We start from the raw sequence: 21959 nt of genomic DNA, 5'->3' as shown, positions 1-21959 counted from the left end.
CTTGTTTTTCCTGGCCAATTTGTATGCCTCTTCCTTGCATCTAATATTATCTCTAATTCCCTTGTAAGCCATGGTTTGGTCTCCTTTCCTGTTTTACTTATGCGCCAGGCAGGACTAAACAATTGTTGCAGTTCACCCATGTGCTCTTTGAATGTTTGCCATTGCCTATCCACCATCATCCCTTTAAGTAACGTTTCCCAATCCATCATAGCCAACTCGCGCCTCATACCATAGTAGTTTCCTTTATTAAGATTCAGGACCCTAGTCTCATAATCAACTACATCACTCTCCATCTTGATGAAGAATTTTATCATATTATGGTCGCTCATTCCCAAGGGGCCTCGCACAACTAGATTGCCAATTATTCTTTTCTCATTACACAATACCCAGCCTAGGATGGCCTGTTCTCGAGTTGGTTCCTCAATGTATTGGTCCAGAAAAACATCCCATATACGCTCCAGGAATTCCTCCTCCTACGGTATTGTTTCTAATTTGATTTGCCCAATCTATATGCATATTAAAGTCATCCATAATTACAGATGTTCCTTTATTGCATGCGTCTCTAATTTCCTGTTTAATGCCCTTCCCAACATCACCACTACAGTTTGGGGGCCTATATACAACCCCCACTAATGTTTGTTGCCCCTTAGTGTTTCTCAGCTCTACCCATACAGATTCCACATTGTCGGAGCTAATATCTTTCCTCACTATTGCATTAATTTCCTCTTTAACCAGGAATGCAACTCCACTACCGTTTCCTTTTTGTCTGTCCTTCCTAAATACTCAATACTCCTGGATGTTCAGTTCCTATACCTGGTCACCCTGCAGCCAGTTTCCGTAATCCTGACTATATCGTACCTGTTTACATCTATTTGCGCAGTTAATTCATCCACTTTATTGTGAATGCTCCTCACGTTAAGGCACAAAGCCTTAAGGCTTGTCTTTTTAACATTACTTGTCCCGTTCCCGTTATTTTTCACTGAGGCCCTGTTTGATTCTTGCCCTTGATTTCTCTGCTTATTACTTTTCTTATTCCCCTTTCTGTCTTTTGTTCTTTTTCCTTGATTCCCCTTCCTCTGACCCCTTGCATAGGTTCCCATCCTCCTGCCGTTTTAGTTTTAAACCCTCCCCAACCACTCGAGCGAATGTTCCCCCAGGACATTAGTCCTGGTCCTGCCCCGTTGTAACCCATCCAGTTTGTACTGGTCCCACCTCCCCCAGAACCGGTCCCAATGTATCAAGAATCTGAAACCTCCCCCTCATGCCATCTCTTTAGCACATATTCATCCGATATATCCTGTTATTTCTACTCTTACTTGCACATGGCACTGGTAGTAAACCTGAGATCACTACCTTTGAGGTCCTACTTTTCAACTTACTTCCTAACTCCCTATATTCTGCTTTTAGGACCTCATCCCTTTTTTTTACCTATGTCGTTTGTACCAATGTGCACGACAGAAACACCTAACTATTCCCCTTACAATTGAATCCCCTATAACTATTACATTCCCACACTTTTCACTCCTCCCCTGTGCTGCAGAGCCAATCGCAGTGCAACAAATTTGGCTATTGCTGCTTTCCCCTGAGAGGCCATTCCCCTCAACAGTATCCAAAGCGGTATATCTGATTTACAAGGGAATAGCCACAGGAGATTCCTACACTGCCTGCCTAGTCCTCTTGCTCCGCCTGGTGGTCACCCATTCCCTTTCTGCCTGTGGATTCTTAGCCTGCAGTGTGATTACCTCTCTATACATGCTATCCATGACACTCGCTGCCTCGCAGATGCTCCACAGTATCCCCAGCCACCGCTGCAGCTCTGAAACCCAGGCTTCCAGGAGCTGTAGCTGGAGACACTTCCTGCACACATGCTGGCCCCGTGCACTGGAAATGTACCTGGCTTCCCACATAGAGTAAGAGGAGCACACCACGGCTTTGAGCTCTTCTGTCATGATGTACCCCTTTAAATTAAATTAAACATTTTGGAAGATACATAATATCAAATAATGTCAATTACTCTCGGGCCCTTGCTCCTCATTGTTACAGAATATAGCCCTTACAAACAATGAACCACAAAATAAGACCTTATAAACTGTGAGCAATAAAAGTAGTAAATGCTTACCCGGCCATACTCATGGTATTCAATGGATCACCTCGTTCCCTCCTCACTGAACTCCCTCAGTCAATCCTGCTCTCCCAGCTTCTCTTCACCTCCTGACTCCTCTTGCACTCCTTTTCAATTCCCGGCTCCTCTTGTGCTTCTCTTCAACTCCCGGCTCCTCTTGCGCTTCTCTTCAACTCCCGGCTCCTCTCACGCTTCCCTTCCCTCTCGCACTTCTCTTCCAAAATGAAGTGGCAGGGAAGATAGTGGATGAATTGGCTATAATATTCCAAAATTCCCTGGATTCTGGAAAGGTTCCAGTGGATTGGAAAAATGCTAATTTAATGCCCTTATTCAAAAAATGGAGGGAGAGGCAGAAAGTAGGAAACTATAGACCAGTTTGTTTAACGTCTGTCATTGGGAAATTGTTAGAGCCCATTATTAAGGAAGTAGTAATGGGGCATTTGGAAAGTCAAAATGCAATCCATCAGAGTCAGCATGGTTTTATGAAAAGTAAATCATGTTTGACTAATTTGCTAGAGTTCTTTGAAGATGTGACAAGCAAAGTGGATAATGGGGATCCTGTAGATGTAATATATCTGGACTTTCAGAAGGCCTTTGATAAGGTGCCGCACAAAGAATTAATGTACAAGATAAGATCACATGGAGTTAGGGGTAAGATGTGACAAGCAAAGTGGATAATAGGAATCCTGTCGATGTAGTATATCTGGACTTTCAGAAGGCCTTTGATAAGGTGCCGCACAAAAGATTAATGTACAAGATAAGATCACACGGAGTTAGGGGTAATATATTAGCTTGGATAGAGGATTGGCTAACCAACAGAAAGCAAAGAGTCAGGATAAATGGGTCTTTTTCTGAAAGGCAAGCTGTAACTAGTGGGGTGCCACAGGGTTTTGTCCTTGGGCCCCAACTATTTACAATCTACATTAATGACTTGGATTCAGGGATAGAAGATACTATAGCTAAATTTGCAGATGACACCAAAATAGGTGGGAAAGTAAGTTGCAATGAAGAAATAAAAAATTTACAAATGGACATGGACAGGTTAGGTGAAAGGGCCAAAATTTGGCAGATGGAGTTTAAAGTGGATAAGTGAGAGGTTATCCATTTTGGTCGGAAGAATAAAAAGGCGACTTATTATTTAAATGGAGAGAAACTTCAGAATGCTTCAGTGCAGAGGGATCTGGGTGTCCTCGTGCGTGAATCGCTGGAAGTTAGTATTCAGGTACAGCAGGTAGTAAGGAAGGCAAATAGAATTTTGGCATTTATTGCTAAAGGAATAGAGTATAAAAGTAGGGAGGTGTTGTTGCAACTGTACAAGGCATTGGTGAGACTGCACCTAGAGCACTGTGCACAGTTTTGGTCCCCTTACTTGAGGAATGAAGTAATTGCATTGGAGGTGGTTCAGAGGAGGTTCAGTAGACTGATTCCAGAGATGCGGGGCTTGTCTTATGAAGATAGATTGAGCAGTTTAGGCCTATCCTCGCTGGAGTTTAGAAGGATGAGAAGAGATCTAATTGAGGTACCTAAGATGCTAAAGGGGATAGACAAAGTAGACGTGATGTTTCCCCTGTGGGGCATTCTAGAATGAGAGGCCATAGTTTTAGGCTAAGTGGTGATAGATTTAAATCAGAGATGAGGAGGAATTACTTTTCTCAAAAGGTCATGAATCTGTGGAATTCACTACCTCAAAGTGCAGTGGATGCCGGGACGCTGAATAAATTTAAGGAGGAGATAGACAGATTTTTAATTAGTAACGGGTTGAAAGGTTATGGGGAGAGGGCGGGAAATTGGAGTTGAGGCCAAAATGAGATCAGCCACGATCGTATTGAATGGTGGGGCAGACTCAAGGAGCTCAATTGCCTACTCCTGCTCCTAGTTCTTGTGTTCTTATGTTCTTTTTATAGAAGTGTTTATTTGTGATGGATTAGAGAGTTGTAAGCAATGACGCAGATGCTCTCTTCATATCTGTCTGCTTATATAGCACAGCTTTCCAAAATGAAAAAAATGGAAATACTTCCAGTCCACTCATGTTTAAGCCTTGACAGAACTTGTTTGGTTTCAATTACAATGGGAAACAGATGCTTACTGATGACAGTAACACAGGTGTTATGGGGTTGTGCTGGCTTATTCAAAGTAGCTTCCTCACTCACGAACCTCTCCTCAACCACCTCCATTTTAGTGTAGAAGATGCTGTGGATTCTGGAAATCAGAAATAAAAATAGAAAATGCTGGAAATACTTGAGGGGTCAGGCAGCATCTGTGGAGAGAGAAAGAGTGAACATTTCAGTGCCACCTGACCTGCTGAGTATTTCTGTTTTTATCACGAACCATTTTAGTATCTACTCTAGATAATCCCAATGGGATTGATTAGAAATACCTGACCCCTATTTGCATCCAATTGAAGAACTTTTAGGCACCAAAGGAGGCAATTCAACCTATTATGCTTCTGCTGGCTCCCTGAGAGAATTACCCGCTTGGGTCCATTCTACTCTCCTGCTCCAATCTGGCCAACTGGGAGGACAGCCACCTAAAAGCTGACAGGGCCTTTAAATTTACTGTGGTGGCTTCCCAATTAGATCAACCAGGCAGCAAACAGCAGCTAGAGCCAGAAGAGGCTGAGCAAAGTATGTTTTTTTTTAGTCTTTAATATGACTAAATTAATATGACTCAAATCTTGTTCCAGTCTGAATGACCCAGAGCCCTCTCCACGGAAACTTTTACCAGTAATTCTTTAAAAGATCGAGTGAAAGGCATCAAGAGGGAGGGTGCTGCTCTTTGGTGCAGCTTTCCAGTATTGCCTAACAAACCTGTTAATCATGGGCAGGTTCATCAGCTGAGATGGAAAAGAAGGAAGAAACTGGAACCTGCCAAAGTTAGTATTTGTTTTGTTTCAATGTCGCTTTTGTAATGCCTGTCTGAGGTCAATGTGACTGAAAGTTGGTTAACTAAAGCACAGCGGAGTTTTTAAAAAAAAAATCTAATTCTTCAATTCACAAGCAGCTCAAAGCTGTCCTTTGTACCGCTAAAATGAGTGAACTGCCAGAGAGAATAGTCTGGAGTTTTGTGGGCCAAATTATGTTCCAACAGACAATGACAATAAAAACAAGAATATTTTGCACTGAATTGTGGGTCTGAGAAACTTTTCAGACTTAACTGGGTTTAAGTTTCACTGCTTCCTGTATTAAGTATAGGGAGGAAAGTGTGTGCTGTATCTTTCAACATGAAAGCCTGACAAACTGAGCGAAAGGGTGGGAAACACCACAGTGGCAGCCATTTCATGATGCTTACATTGCAGAGTGAAAAACCAACAAAGACGTCAGCATTGTCCAGCAGGGGTGGGAATGCTGCCAGTGCGGTAAGTGTGGACATCTCAAGCATTTCTGTAAATTCAAGAACTTCAATTGAGGAAGAAGTCAAGAAAATAATTGTGAGACACACTAGAGTTGCTAGGGGAAGTTAATGGTCATAGTCAAGACTGTTGGTCAGTTGCAGTGTAAAGGCTTTATTGCCATCTTTAAAATTGAAACTGGAACTGGCGTTAATAGACTAGCAGATGATCTTGACTTCAGCCAATACCCCTTCATCTATCAGAATCAAATTGCAAGGCCCAGGTGACACAAGCCTTCCAATCACTGGAATCCGATCATTGCTCCCCTTTGTTATAAGGGGTGACAGATCATTGATTCTCTCCATTCTTATTCAGTGGAGATGTGGGTGTTCTTCTAGGAATTCTGGAAAAAACAGATAATGACCAGTACTTGAACAACTCATTGTCTTTCATGGAACACTCCATTAACTTTTTATTTAGAACTGCAGCCAATAGGAGCTGAGGAAGTTTATTCAATCAGCAGAGAGTTTCTTTCTTTCAGAGACACCATCCATTAGACCCTGGGCAGAGATTGAGGTTATGAATCTCTCTGTTCTTTATGAAGCTAGGCCAGAGGTAGAAGATGCAGAAGGCATTGCAGCAGACAGTGGCCACCCACGTGAAGGCCTGTTGGATCTGGGCTGGCTCTTTCCTGAATGAACTGATGAGGAAGAGGCTGTTGCAACACTCAGTGATCTGTTGCAGGTTGAGGTCCTAGAGGTTGGTCCAGCTTTCCAATCGATAGATGCACCATATGCAGTCTCTGGTGCCTTTTTGAGGAATCAGCTGTATTTCTAGCAGCTGAGCAGCATTCAGATCTTTACTCCACTGAACCTACCAATGTAGTATCTAGTCTATCACTGGTAGTCCATGAAGAGTCTGCCAGAGGAAATGCCTTGCCTGATTCCATGGAGGAATGCTCCAAATTCATAAGACACTACATTCTATCCACTTTACTGTTTGCCTTAGAAACCTGGACAATAAGTGAAGATCTGTGGGAAAAAAATAGAAGCCTTTGAAATGTGGATGCTAAGACGTTTGTTAAAAATTGCATATACAGACCATAAAATGGAAGAAGATGTGTTTGAAATTGCAAGAACTAAAATGATTCCAAAAAGTGAGACCCAGTAAAGAGAGTGTCAGTATTTGACCATTCAATCAGAGCTATAAAGCTACAGACAGCTCTCCTAGAGGGCAAAGTGGAGGGCAGCAGAAAGAGGGGGCGTAGTCCTAGGCATAGTTGGATGACCGATGTCACAGAGGTTGCAGATGAGCGACAGTGGATGTGCAAGGATGGTACAAGGCAGATGAATGTGACCTACCACGAGAGCAAGATCTTCAGGTAGGAGTAGCCACAAGCAGGACAGGACTTTTAAGTCTAAATCTGTGGAAATGGCCTTTCAGTCACAAAAACACCCATCGACCATTACCATTTGCTTCCTGATGTTGAGCCAATTTTGGATCCAACTAGCCACTTTCCCTCAGTTCCCATGAGCTTTACTGATCAGTCTGCTATATGGGGCCTTACCAAAAGTCTTGCTAAAATCCATGTAGACTATATCAAATACGTTATCCTCATCAACCCTCCTTATTGCCGTCTGAAAAAAATCTGTTACATTAGTTTGACAAATCAATTAGAATTTCTTGAGTGTGTAACTAGCAGGATAAATAAAGGGTAACTAGTAGATATAGTACATTAAGATTTTAGAAGACATTTAGTAAGTACCCCACAAGAGACCACTATACCACTTTGGGTTAATGAGATTGGGGGTAATATCTTAGCATGCATTGAGAATTGAGAGTCGGAATATACGGATCATTTTCAGGATGGCTAGGTGTAAGTGGTCGAGTGGTGCAAAAGGATCAATGTTTGGACCTCTAGTATTTACCATTTATATCAAGCCAGAGCCAGTGAGTCACTTACATCTCAAAAGGAGGTCATTTGGCCCATCAAGCCAGCATGGATGATGTTACTGGAGGTAATATATCCAAATTTACTGACTGACTCTGCAATTCCAGGTGGGAAAGTAAACTGTGAGGAGGATACAAAGAGATAGAGAGGCTGTTTACATTATTGGACAAAGTGACAGATGGAGTTATAATGTGGGGAAATCTGAAGTTATTCACTTTGGAAGGAAGGATGAAAAAGCAGAATATATTTATATAGAGACAAATAAATGCGGAGGGATTTGGATGTCCTTATACATGAATCTCAATGTTAACGTGCAGGTACAACTAGGACTTAGGAAAGTAAATACTATTTTAGCCTTTTATTATAAAGGGTTGAAGTATAAGAGTAAGGAGTTCTTTGGAGGAGTAGCATGCGCTGTAGATAAAGGGGAACCTGTAGACGTGCTGTACTTGAATTTCCAGAAGGCACTTGATAAGATGCCACATCAAAGGTTATTGCGGAAAATAAAAGCTCATGGTGTAGGGGGGTAACATATTAGCATGGATAGAAGATTGGCCGGCTGGCAGAAAACAGAAAGTATACATAATTGGGTCTTTTTCTGCTTGGCAGGATGTGATGAGTGGAATCCCGTAGGGGTTTGTGCTGGGACCTCAACTTTTTACAATTTATATTAATGACTTAGATGAGGGGAATGAAGGTATGAAGCTAAATTTGCAAGTGGCACAAAGATAGGTAGGAAAGTATGTTGTGGAGCAGACATAAGGAGGGTACAGACAGATATAGATAGCTTGAGTGAGAAGGCCAAGATATGGCAGATGGAGTTTTAATGTGGGAAAATGTGAAGTTGTTCACTTTGCCAGGAAGAATAAAGGAGCAAAGCATTACTTAAATGGAGAACGGCTGCACAATTCCGAGTTGTGGAGGAATCTTGGTGTTCTAGTGCATGAGTCATAAAGTTAGTATGCAGGTAGAGCAAGTAATTAAGAAGGCTAATGGAATGCTTTCCTTTATTATGAGAGGAATTGAACATAGAAGTAAGGATGTTATGCTTCAGTTATACAGAGCATTGGTGAGACCACATGTTGAATATTGTGTGCAGTTTTGGCCTCCTTATTTAAGGAAGGATGTAAATGCATTGGAGGCGGTTCAGAAGAGGTTTACTGGATTGATACCTGGGATGAGTGAGTTGTCTTATGCGGAAAGGTTGGACAGGCTGGCCTTGTTTCCACTGAGTTTAGAAGGGTGAGGGTTGACTTGATTGAAGTATATAAGATCCTGAATGGTATTGACAACGACATGGAAAAGATGTTTCCTCTTGTGGGTGAGTCCAGAACCAGGGGGCACTGTTTTAAAATTAGGGGTTGCCGTTTTTGGACAGAGATGAGGAGAATTTTTTTTTGAGGGTTGTGCAACCTTGGATCTCTCTGCCTCAGAAAATGGTGGACGGGATCACTGAATATGTTTAAGGTGGAGGTAGATAGATTCTTGTTAGGCAAGGGAATCGAAGGTTGTTGGGTGTAGATGGGAATGTGGATTTCGAAACACAGACAGATCAACCATGATTTTAATGAATGGCAGACCAGGCTTGAGGGGCCAAATGGCCTACTTCTCATATTTTTGTATGCTCGCATGAAGTCTTTCTGCAACTATGTAGAGCTTTGTTAAGGCCATGCCTGGAGCACTGTGCCCAGTTTTGTCCTCCATGCCTAAGGCGATGCTATGTAGATTCATTAGATGGATTTGAGAATGAGCTGGGTTGGACCATGAGGAGAGATTGAGTAAACTGGGCCTATGTTCTTTAGAGTTTAGAAGAATGAGAGGTGATGTAATTGAAACACATATAATAGTATTATGATCCCTGTAGGCGAATCAAAAACCAAAATGACCAAATTTACTGAATGATCCCCAATGTAGGAATTACCAACAAGATTTCACTTTGTGTAAATTGCATTTAACTTTAACATGAATCAGAACCAACGCTAGTTAAACATGAATTACCAGGCAAATGATACTCCAAAGAATAAGGTAAATTTCATTTTAAATAGTCGATACAACAAAGATACATTTTATACAACGACAAGCACCCAAGAATAAGGTAAATTTCATTTTAAATAGTCGATACAACAAAGATACATTTTATACAACGACAAGTGCCCGCATCACTCCCTGCAGACATGTGGCAGCACATGGAGTTCTAAAGTTCTCTAACTCGGCCTCCAGTACATAGGATTTCTCATGTTACCACTCAATCAATTCGGCCCTTGAGTCACATTCACCGGCAGCCATATTGTATCCGTGGCCTGTGGAGACAGTCCTTACCCAGCACTCCTACATACCTCCTTGGCTAAGGCCATGACATTCTTGATGGTGCAGATTCCCCAGAAGCTCCTTTATTTTATGTCTTTAATAAGTTAAGTGATCTGGTCAGCTCTGGCAAAACTGCAGCAGCAGCAGTGAAATTCACAATCCCTGCGCTAACCTTTCCTGGGCAGAGGTAGCACGAGGCTCCCGTCAGCTCTCTAACCAGCAGCTGAGACCACCGTCACCTTCACAAAATTTCACCCAAAATATCTGAACCCCACTTCATAAAGAGATTAAGGCAGAGATGAGGAGGAATTTCTTCTCTCAGAGTTGTTAGTCTGTGGAATTCTCTATCCCAAAGAACAGTGGAGGCTGGGACATTGAATTTTTTCAGAGCTGAGTTGAACAGATTTTTGATTGAGAAGGGAGTCAAAGATTATGGGGACAGGCAAGAAAGTGCAGCTAAGGCCAGGTCTGACTAAATCAATCAGCCATGATCTTATTGAATGGCGAAGCAGGCTCAAGGGGGCAAAGGAGCTGACGTAGGTCATTTGCAGGCTAAACTTTAAGTTTAAAAATCTTCTGTATTGTTCGAGAAGTTTTCATTGGTAACACTGAGAGTTGTAGGATGGTTATGAGCATTCAATGACCCCTGCACCAATTCACAATCTTGATTATGCTATTAGCAGAAGAAGCACAGAGTAGAGGTCTGGTACTCCCTACTAAAAGGACAAATTACCAAACGCTTGCCTTGAACTGTATTTTATGCAACTCCTGACAGCTTACCCAAAAGTAGCATTGACAAAAGAGGGTGAGTCAGCCATTTGGCTCCAATATTAATGGGGAAATAACTTATCTGCTGGGAAAACTAAAGAGGGGAGGAGAGAGAGAAAGGATGGGAGGGGTAGTATAAGAACATTAGATCATAGGCAAAGGAGCTGACGTAGGTCATTTGCCCCCTTGAGCCTGCTTCGCCATTCAATAAGATCATGGCTGATTGATTTAGTAGACCTGGCCTTAGCTGCACTTTCTTGCCTGTCCCCATAATCTTTGACTCCCTTCTCAATCAAAAATCTGTTCAACTCAGCTCTGAAAAAATTCAATGTCCCAGCCTCCACTGTTCTTTGGGATAGAGAATTCCACAGACTAACAACTCTGAGAGAAGAAATTCCTCCTCATCTCTGCCTTAAATGGGAAACTCTTCATCGTTAAGCTGCGCACCCTAATTCTAGATTCCCCCGCAAGAGGAAACATCGTCTCAGCATCTACCCTGTCAAGTCCCCTCAGAATCTTTATATGCTTCAATAATATCACTTCTCATTCTTCTAAACTCCAATGAGTATAGGGCCCAACCTGTTCAACCTTTCCTCATAAGACAATTCCTTCATTCCAGCGATAAACCCAGTGAACCTTCTCTGAATTGCTTCCAGTGTAAGTAAATCTCTCCTTAAAAAGGTGACCAAAACTGTACACAGTACTCTAGGTGCAGTCTTACCATTGCCCTGTATGAGACTTCCCTACTCTAATACCCCAGCCCCCTTGCATTAAAGATCAACATTTCCTTTATTCACTGGAGACCATTGGATCTTTGCCAAAATGCATGTTGACATTAACCCAGTTATAATCTTGAAGGATGCAGCAATGAAATACTTCAAACTGATAACTGGTAAGCTGGAACTATGACAATGTATCTGTGCAGAGGAGTTGATGGCTAGAAGCGATCAGGTCATAGATATGGCTGGCGAATTTAAAGCCAACTCTTTTAGATGGGAGTAACTTTTCTTTTGCCTCATTTTATGGGCAGCCTTCAAGACATCAACCATATTTGCGGAGTGTCAGCATGCCACCTGAAAGCACAAGAATATCATCACCACCAAATGAACACAGACGGCCCACATTTCAAAGACAGACCTCGATAACGCAGACAATCAAAAGGTAAGCTTCTTTTGAAAATGTTTGAAAATTCATTTTTTTGTTGTTTGGCAAGGGTAAGGCCTCTTGACTGTTTTGCCTTGGTTACTGATGTAGAGTAGGAGCTTATAAAGTTAAAATTTTTCTATAATACAGGGTTGGAATGAAGACAGTCCCCCTCGGGCAGGCTGCAGACACAACCTGTTCATTGCAAAAATAGACCCCAAACACTCAGCTGCTCTTATATTATTGCACTTGCTCTAAAAATAATTTGGTTGCGTTATTTTCTGTACTGTTTATATCATGTTAGAAATGTACATGATGCTTTATTAACATGTTGTGATTTTAATGATGTCTTCATTGGGTTCTATAACTGGATTAAGGGAGTAAAGTGCTGCTTAAGCTGCACAGGTAGTAAAATGCTTTGATTAACGTGTGTCTGAATGGAAGCTGGTAGAGCTTGCTCAGTAGCGGTAATCGTTTCTGAAGAAAATTTTGTTCATTCAGAGGGAATGAGGGACAAGTTGCTGATGCTATTCAGCTCATTCAAGGCATGTGCTACAGGTAGGCTATTCTATCCACCTTGAACCAAATGGTCTCTTTAATCAGGGATTTATTGATGTTCTCATTTGAGATTAGTGGTTGGTGGCTAGCTAATCAGAATATGTGAAGTATGCAATCTATAGACTAACAGTTAGTACACCTTGCTGTCAGGGTTGTTTCTGTATAACTTGCTGTTTTGAAATGAAATAAGCCAAGCTGTCAGCTTTGCAATCATGAACTCTCTCACTTGTGCAGACACAAATAGAATAAATGCATGTGGAGGCTATATTATGGCACTCCTCAGATTTCAGCCTTCATCTCCTGATGGTGCTGATAATGGGTTCTGGTTTCACTATTGACAGCAGCCCTCTGATACCTCTGTCAAATGGCTATTCTTTGCATGAGCTTAGTCCTTGAATGTTTGCATGGTCGACCACGGAGCACGAATCTTCAGGAAATAGCAGAAATTAAAAATCTCAAGTTAGAGTACTTTTGATTACTTTACAAGAAGTGAAGAAATCAATTTTAAGGTGTAAAAGGTGCTTTATTTTAACATACCCTTCTTCAGTTCCTACATTTAGTACTCCGAGGCTAAGTTCTTTGTGTTATATTTTTCCATTTTAAAGATATCAGTTACAGATTTATATAATGAGTCCTTTTGGAAGGAAAAGTGAAACAGGCAGCAATAAGACTTGTACTATAACTAATGACACTGGGCGAATACAGCAGACACCTGAAAAGAGAGACTTTCTCTAGCTTTAGTGTAAACATATCCTGGTAAAGTATTCTACTTTAAAATACCCTAAACAACACAAAGCACTACAAAATGTAACAGTTTGCGTACCTATCAAATTGAAGGCAATTTTAGTTCAATTTTGGTTATAAGATACCTGAGGTTTCTCTTAACTGCTGATGAGTACTGTTATTGGTTGTGTAATGTTATTGGTCAACATAGTTTGAAATTTCAAGTTTTAGCATAATATAAAAAACATTTCAGATGGAGAAATGCATAAAAACCATTTGCCCATGCATTTAATTTATTCTTTCATGCATGTGGGCGTTGCTGGCGAGGCCAGTATTTGTTGTGCATGCCTAATCACCCCTGAACTAAGTGGCTTGCTAGGCCTATTCAGAGGACAGTTAAGAGTCAACCACATTTCTGTGGGTCTGGAGTTACAAGGAGGCCAAACCGGGTAAGGATGGCAGTTTTCCTTCCCTGAAGGACATTAGGGAGCCAGATGGGTTTTTATGGTAATTAATGATAGCTTCATGGTCACCATTACTGAGACTAGCTTTCAATTCCAGATTTATTAATTGAATTCAAATTCCACCAGCTGCTATAGTGGGATTTGAACACATTTTCTCAGAGCATTAACCAGGGCCTCTGGATTGCTAGGCCAATGACATTATCACTATGCCACCCCAGTTTATAAAAATGGATAGTGTTAAGGTCTGGCCATTGAAGTGGAGAACTGTGGTCCACCTGTGTCACAGAGATCAATGGTACACACACTGCAATGCATGCTATTAATGTTACTTATCAGCAACATATCTGTTCCAGCCCAACTAGCAAAACAAAAATTCTATGTCATGGAACAATGGCGAGTGGGATTAAATCAAGCCCATTTCTTTAAGCAATGATGGTATATATCTGTGATGTTACACCTCATTGGTTGTGATTGGAAGGAAGAATAACTCTGTTCCTTCCACGGGCTTCCCTAGCAAGATACCTGTGAGCAAGCACTTCCTTTCTCCTCGTGACTCCTACAGAGTATCTAATAAACTGGAGTAGCATATTATCATGGACAGAATTTTGTGTTTTCTTACTGTCCATGATAAGGGTTTGTAAATGACATATGTATATTTTCTTACACTTAGAATGATTTCCCAATTTAAATAATTCCAGCAGCAAGCTTTTTTGTAAGTTTTGAAATAAAGAAGGTTCTTGCCCAGTAATGCACACTTGACCTGGAGATTTAAAAACATGACATCTCACTCGCTCACCTCACACACACAAAAATTAGATACAGATAAAGAAAAAATAAACAATACAATTGTAAAGTATAATTAGCTCAGTTGCTCTTTCATGGCAGGCTTGCAGATTCTTAGCTGAGTTGATGCTTTTAGTTGAACTGAGTGTCTTGTAATCAGAGGCTTCTCAGTAAGCTGTGAAGCATCTTGAAGTTAAATTGCCACAAGGTTGGTTCTCAGGTGAATGTGAAGTTAGAACAGTTGGGGAAAGTCCTTCTCTCACTTTCAAGGTATTGCTGTTCATTACTTTGGCTGCTTAGTTGGCTGCAGCTGATATGCTGGCTTTCTGACGGGGTCTCTGTCTCTGCATAGCTGATTCTTGCTGATTTTAAAAACAGGCAACAAGCATGGCTGACTCACCCAGGTGACCTGTTAACAAAGTCCAACGCCCTTTTAAGGTAGGTGGTCAGGTCAATAAACATCCTGTGTTTTTCATCTGACACTTTTGAAGTTTTGAAGTTTGGGTTTAGATAAGGGACCATCATAATACAGTGGGACCCACTGGAGACCCATTCGCATTCACAATGGCATGGGGAACCATTCAAACTTGTCTAATATGCATTGAGTTTCGATGCACCTTCTGTCCATGATGAACCAGAAAGAAGAGGTGGCTGGAATGCTGTAGTGCTTTTGTTGACGGTCCATCCTTAAACAAAGCACTGTGGGAATTTCCCAAGTGGCTGTGAATGTCCATATTTAATTAGGTATTTTCTTGGCATTTCAGGGCTATCTAGAGCTGATACTGCCAAAGGTCACATGGTTTGCAGTGGCCATTTTAACAATCTGGTTTTTGTTCAGAACTTTAAAGTATTGTCTGAAAACTCAATATACTGGAGCATGGCAATATCATTAATATGTTTAGGTCAAGTCCTCCGAGAAGTTCTGGAATGATTGTTGCTAGCGCCCTGATCTTGACAAAGTGTCCCTGAAGGTTTCCTGATGTGTTTCAGAGGCCTTCTTCAGCACCAAGTGAACATGAATTGGTGACTATCTGTTTAGGTCGTGTTTGAAGTCTACAAGAATGCCTTGTTTACTCCGAGACAGCTGGCCACTGTTTGGGAGAGGACGTTGGGAGAAGTGCTAGCAGGCATTTTAAACAACATGTAGAAGTTTAATGAGCCTCTGGGTGGCGTTTCCTAGCATAGGCTTCAGCTCCTTTACCAAGGTGTCATCTTGTGCTAAGCTGTCGTTTCCGCTCAAGACCACATTTTAGCCACCTTCAGAAGATCATTAGTGCCTTGTAGGTGCTGCCAAAAACTGGCACCCCTCTACCTGCCATCTATGTTGTTTTTGCTGAAACCACATGGTTTATGCTGTGGCCTCAAGCTGTTAAAAATCTGACAGTAGGTGGCAGCAAAGTGAGAAGGAGAATAGCAAAACATTTCATGGATTACAGCACAACACAAATCTGAGTTTGATGACATGATGCGAAGAATTACTAAGTAGATAGCAATATGTTATTAACTCCATATAGTTCATCATTTTCTGAGAATAGAGTAGATGAAGAAGTGTTATTTTGACAGCACAGATGTCCTGTTGTGCAATCCTTCTGATGTTCAGATACAATAAGGGAAACCCATAGACCATTTTGTCTGAAAAAAAGCAAACTAATGGGAGACAGCACAAAGGTTCATTTCTAAAGCCTTTGTGTGTACTGTTGTGTTTATTCACTCTATTGGTGTCCATGCTACTTTGGAATTGTAACTCACAGAACTAATACTAATATCTTTCCTTTAGCCTCCTGGACTTTGTTTAATCACTTTTCTTGTGAAACCATGTTAAGAACATTTGCAGCTTGTAGTATGTGTATTGTTTCAGTTCCACACAATGTTGTGCCCATTTGCTAAGAAATAGTACTGTAGCAGGATCTGAACTGGCGAATGGTTGAAAATGGTTGTTTTATTGGATTTATTAAAGCAACTGATAGGGTTTTATAATTCTTCCCAAACTAGGGCCAGAATTTTACGTTCGGCGTGTGGGTGAACACACAACACGCACCAGCGTAACATAACGCACGATGTCATTGGGCGTGCATCCCGATGTCATCGTGCACTTGCGCGATATTTAATTTGGCGGGTGCATGCCGGAGTCGGCTGTGCACCCGCCAATAATTAACAGGGCTCTTAAGGCCATTAACGAACTAATTAACTTGAAATTTATGCTGCCCTTACGGTTGGCGGGCAACCTTACAGTTGATGGGCAGGCAAAAAGGCCAAGCGGCCTTTACATTTTTAGGAAACCTCATCCACGAGCGGGATGAGGTTTCCTAAAGCTAATACAAATTAAATAAAATGTTTATTTTGAAATTCAAAGCATGTCCCATCTCATGTGACACAGTCACATGAGGGGACATGTTTCATTAAATTTTTATTACATTAATTTTTTTTAAAAAGCGCTTCAATCTCCCTGAGGCAGCTCTGTGCCTCAGGGAGATTGAAGTGCTATTTCTCGCGCATGTGTGAACTGCGCGCAAGGCTCGGATCTCACTCCTCCCCACCCCCCACTGCTCGCACAGATAATGCTCAGCGCTGCTGCTCGCGTGAAATTGCGGTGTGGAGCCAATCGTGGGTGGCAGTCAGCTTCCCCGACTGCCCACTCCCGCTGAACCCGCCTGACAAAAAAATTCTGGCCTAGGTGTTTGCTTCATTATTTATTTGATCTGCTTTCCTCTCACCCCAAACACTTGGTGGGCTTTTATCAGCTTTACTTCAAACTGCCAACTGAAGGAAAGTTGGAGCAAATAACAAAGTACTGACATGCAATACAAAAGTCTCACTACTAAGAAACTAGTGGTTTCTAACCTATTTGATGTGTAGGCTGCTTGAGACTGATGACTGGACATAGTGAGAGATATCAGATCTTACATTGGCAAAGCAGACTAACATTCCGCTGACATTTTGCTGTTTGAGCTCTGTGATCTGTTGTGCAGATGTGGAAACATTTGATTATGGTGACAGCAGGATTAGCAGGTAATAAACTAACATTGCTGATTATAGACCATTGAAAATCAGGGGGGCTGATTTTTCGTGGCCTCTCCTGGGTGTGAACAAGAAAGTAGTATCTTGAAAATTGAGGCACTGAACTTATCGCCGTGTTTCCTGATTTGCATGGTGTTCCTGATCTGTCTTTGAAATGATTGGCTCGCCTGCTCTTCTGTTTCAGGCAGAAGACTACTTGTGCCATGCAAATGAGGACCGCACAGATTTGTGGGACTCCAGGTACCAGTAAGCGGAGCGACCTAACCAGGAAATTGTTGCTGTTGCTTACCCAATGAGAATCTTTACACCTGTTACCAGCCTATCAGTGCCTTTCCTTGTGAATTGTCTGCTGTTCTTGTTAACTCAACTTCCACTCTGCACCATGAAAGGGCTTCCAATTCCTCCTCATCACCAAATAATGATCTATAATGATCTGCCCATTGTTGTTGTATTGTATTGAGAAAAGATTAGCATGTGGACTAACAGCAGGCAGCCATTATTGAACTAACTTTATTTACACCTCCCCAACAGAACAGAGAGGGCAGCTCTCACAATACATTGCACTCCCCTCCCACTTAAAAAAAATGTGTATACATAGACCATTTTGCACTTTTTATATAAGTTCTGAGAAAACAACATGACTAAACCAATATCAACAATACTTGAAATGTAGCAGGTTAGGTTACATATATTTTTTAACTATAATTAAAACTAATACGTATATATAAATTACCAGAGTAGTTTACATGTAAAAAAAATGTTTTTCCTTAACACCAGTATGTCCTTTAACAAAAACGACATTATTTGACAAGAAATAATGAAAAAAATAACTTTTTATTTCCTTTCTTCCTACATACCTTCAATTAACCTATCTGGCTTCTTTCTCTTTCGGCCTGGGTATCTCATTTTGTTTCCATTATCCTGACTCTGGTCCCTCAATGTCTGTGTTTCAAATATAAACTTTGACTTTGACTACCAACTCCACTTAAAGATTTGGATTGTGACAATAATTGATTGGTCTTAATCAAAGACCCTGACACACTTGGTTTACACTGTGATACTGGCAAACTTTCATTTTCTTTCTGACTTTAACTTTCTTTCTCTTTGGACTACAGGAGGAATTTAGACTATAGGAAGTTTATCACGTTCTCCTTTTGTTTTTGAGAGATTTCCTCTTCAAGCAGATGATCCACATGACACTGGAGTCTCTCTCCAATCTTCACTAGATATGTGAATGCACCTACTCTTTTTACAACAACTCAAATCACATACTTGTCCTTATCACCTCTGTTTTTCGCCATGAACTATTGACTAACACTGAACTCACTAAATTAGATGCTTCAGGTATCATGACTTTTTTTTTTGCTTTACTCATACTTTGTTATTGATGTCAGATATTAGCAAACTTAAACTTTGAAGTAGGAGCATGTTTAAACTCTAATGCGTAAGTTGAGCAACCTGTTGTAAACTGTGTTCTGTAAGAGAATCGAAAGTTATGAAGTCCATATCAAAGAGAAACATGGAAATTGCTGCCTACTTTGTCACCTAGTTTATACACCTACAAAGACCACATCACAACCTGTACACTTTTTGCAGCACTATTCAATGCTGGGTGATATGGTGGTATAGTGTGTTTGACTCTATTCTTATAAACATTCCAAACACTTCTGATGTAAACTCTGGACCATTATAAGACCCCAACAGCTCTGGCAATCCATAAATTGCAAACCAACCTTTCAAAACCTCAGTAGTTTCGTTTTGGCACTTGTGGTATTGGGCACAGTCTCAACATTTATCCCCTTGCTATATCTATTGACCAAAACAAGATACTCCTTTCCTTCCACTTCAAACAAGTTGACATGTACTCATTCCCATGGTTTTCATGTATTTGACCATGGAATGAAATGAACCTTGGTCAGATTATTTCACGTTCTGATGCACACTTCACAACTTTTCTTCAACTCTTCAATATCGCTATTTACATTTGAATACTAAAAAAAGCTTTGTGCTACTGCTTTCATATGGACTATCCCTGTGTGCTCTTAATGAAGCTCCTTTAATAATCTGTCTCTAAATCTTGGTGGAATAATGATTCTTAAACTCTATGGGAGACAGCCTTGATCTACACTCAGTTTATTTCTATGCATGAAACACTCCTGTAATTTCTTATCATCACTTTCTTTAAGCTAGCCATTTATGACATAATTGAGCATTTTACTGAGCATCACATCCTTGCAAGTTTCTTTACTAATTTGTCTGGCAGACACTGTCATTTGTGTATGTAAAGTAATTTGCAAGTAATTCCATGGCTAGAAATGAAACGTTCTTCACGGGAAATCTCAAAAGTACATCCACATTTGCATGACCTGTTGACTTACAATATTTAGTATTGTACTGATGGGCCATCAAAATTAATGCCCATCTCTGAAGCTGTGCTGCAGCTAGGGATAGTACTCCCTTCTTTGAACCAAAAATGATTGTAAGGGCTTGGTGGTCAGTTAATAAAGTGAACTTACTACTGTACAAGTATTTGTGGAACTTGGTAATCCCATTTTTGATCATTAATACCTCTTTCTCAACTTGAGTAATTTTGTTCCAACTTTGTTAAAGTGCGTGAATCATATGTCACATACAGACTTCTCCACACTGTCTTTCATTATGTGAGATAACACCACACCTAACCCTTGTGGTGACGCATCGCACATTCAAACCAGTTGTTTCTTGGGATCATAGTGAGCCAAAGCTCTGTCACTGGTCAGTAGTTTATTTACTCTTAAATGCTTTTTGATACTGCACAGACCACTCCCAATCTCCTCCATCCTTGAGCTCTTGATACAGTGGAACAAATATATTAACTAAATCAAGGATGAGTTTAAAAAAATACACAACAGTCCCTATGAGTGTTGTAAGTTGTTCTTTGTTCTCTGCTCTCTTTGCTTTTAAAATCTCCTCAATGCCTCCTGCAATGAGTGGTTACTTTGCCATCTCTTTGATGACCCAGGTATATTATACTTGTCACTATGAGGCAACACTTTCATTTTTAACTTTGATGCCACACTATTGATGTTGATCTAGGACTTTGTTGAACCTTAAAATATGCTCTTTCTCTGTCTTACTGCTAATTAGAATGTAATTTAAGAAGCAGCATACACCTTTCATCTCACTTAGCATCTGACCCATGATACCCGGATGCTCTGGAACACTGCAGGAGCATTAGACACCCCAAACAGTAACCTTTTGTATTGGTACAACCCTGTGCGTATGAATGGTGAGCAGTTCCTTGCTTTTGTCAGCTAATTCCAAATGCCAATATACGTTGACTGACCTATGTCATGAAAATGTAACAATTTTCATAATATTATTGTGATTAATTGTAAAGGTAGTTTATAAGACGATAAGACATAGAAGCAGAAGTAGGCCATTTGGCCCATTGAGTCTGCTCCGCCATTCAATGACGTCATGGCTGACCTGATAATCCTCAACTCCACTTTTTTGCCTTTTCTCCATAACCCTTGATTCCCTTACTGATTAACAATCTGTCTATCTCCGCCTTGAATATATTTAATGACCCAGCTTCTACAACCCTCTGCAGTAAAGAATTCCACAGATTAACTACCCCCTGAGAGAAGAAATTCCTCCTCATCTCTGTTTTAAATGGGTGCCCCCTTACTCTGAGATTATCCCCTCTGGTCTTAGACTCACAAGGGGAAACAACCTCTCAGCATCTACCCTGTCAAGCCCCCTAAGAATCTTATATGAGGTCGCCCCTCATTCTTCTAAACTCCTTGTATAGTTTTAGCACGATCTCCCTATTTTTATAAAAACAAAAAAAAACCAAAAAAACTGCGGATGCTGGAAATCCAAAACAAAAACAGAATTACCTGGAAAAACTCAGCAGGTCTGGCAGCATCGGCGGAGAAGAAAAGAGTTGACGTTTCGAGTCCTCATGACCCTTCGACAGAACTTGAGTTCGAGTCCAAGAAAGAGTTGAAATATAAGCTGGTTTAAGGTGTGTGTGTGGGGGGGCGGAGAGATAGAGAGAGAGAACCCCCCCCCCCAACCTCTCTCTCTCTCTATCTCTCCGCCCCCCACACACACACCTTAAACCAGCTTATATTTCAACTCTTTCTTGGACTCGAACTCAAGTTCTGTCGAAGGGTCATGAGGACTCGAAACGTCAACTCTTTTCTTCTCCGCCGATGCTGCCAGACCTGCTGAGTTTTTCCAGGTAATTCTGTTTTTGTTCCCTATTTTTATACTCCATTCTCTTTGAAATAAAGGCCAACATTCCATTTGCCTTCCCTATTACCTGTTGAACTTGTATGTTGGCCTTTTGGGATTCATGCACAAGGACTCCCAGATCCCAAACAAAAACAAAAATACCTGGAAAAACTCAGCAGGTCTGGCAGCATCTGCGGAGAGGAACACAGTTAACGTTTCGAGTCCGTATGACTCTTCAACAGAACTAAGTAAAAATAGAAGAGAGGTGAAATGTAAGCTGGTTTAAGGGGGATGGTGGGACAGGTAGAGCTGGATAGAGGGCCAGTGATAGGTGGAGGTAACCAAAAGATGTCACAGACAAAAGAACAAAGAAATGTTGAAGGTGATGATATTATCCAAGGAATGTGCTAATTAAGGGTAGAAAGCAGGACAAGCAAGGTACAGATCGCCCTAGTGGGGGTGGGGTGAGTGAAGGAATCGAAATAGGCTAAAAGGCAGAGATATAACAATGGATGGAAATACATTTAAAAATAATGGAAATAGGTGGGAAGAGAAAAATCTATATAAATTATT

At 41.0% G+C, this 21959-nt stretch overlaps 1 protein-coding gene across 23 annotated transcripts in view; it reads left to right on the top strand.

The window, feature by feature from the left end:
• Positions 1-21959, top strand: part of LOC121287988 (inactive rhomboid protein 1-like) — a 393414-nt gene that overhangs the window by 237918 nt on the left and 133537 nt on the right. For 15 of the 23 annotated variants that reach the window (XM_041206172.1, XM_041206174.1, XM_041206173.1 and 12 more), the window contains 3 exons: positions 4947-4994; positions 11507-11637; positions 14526-14585. In XM_041206172.1, the coding sequence (XP_041062106.1) occupies positions 4947-4994; positions 11507-11637; positions 14526-14585 (239 nt within the window). The remainder of the gene's footprint in view (positions 1-4946; positions 4995-11506; positions 11638-14525; positions 14586-21959) is intronic. The other 8 variants (XM_041206191.1, XM_041206193.1, XM_041206188.1 and 5 more) reach the window with 3 other exon arrangements.

The sequence above is a fragment of the Carcharodon carcharias genome, chromosome 15 (genome assembly GCF_017639515.1).
Source record: "Carcharodon carcharias isolate sCarCar2 chromosome 15, sCarCar2.pri, whole genome shotgun sequence".
Lineage (NCBI taxonomy): Eukaryota > Metazoa > Chordata > Chondrichthyes > Lamniformes > Lamnidae > Carcharodon > Carcharodon carcharias.
Note: the sequence above shows the minus strand (reverse complement) of the source record. Positions and strands in the feature narration are given on the sequence as shown.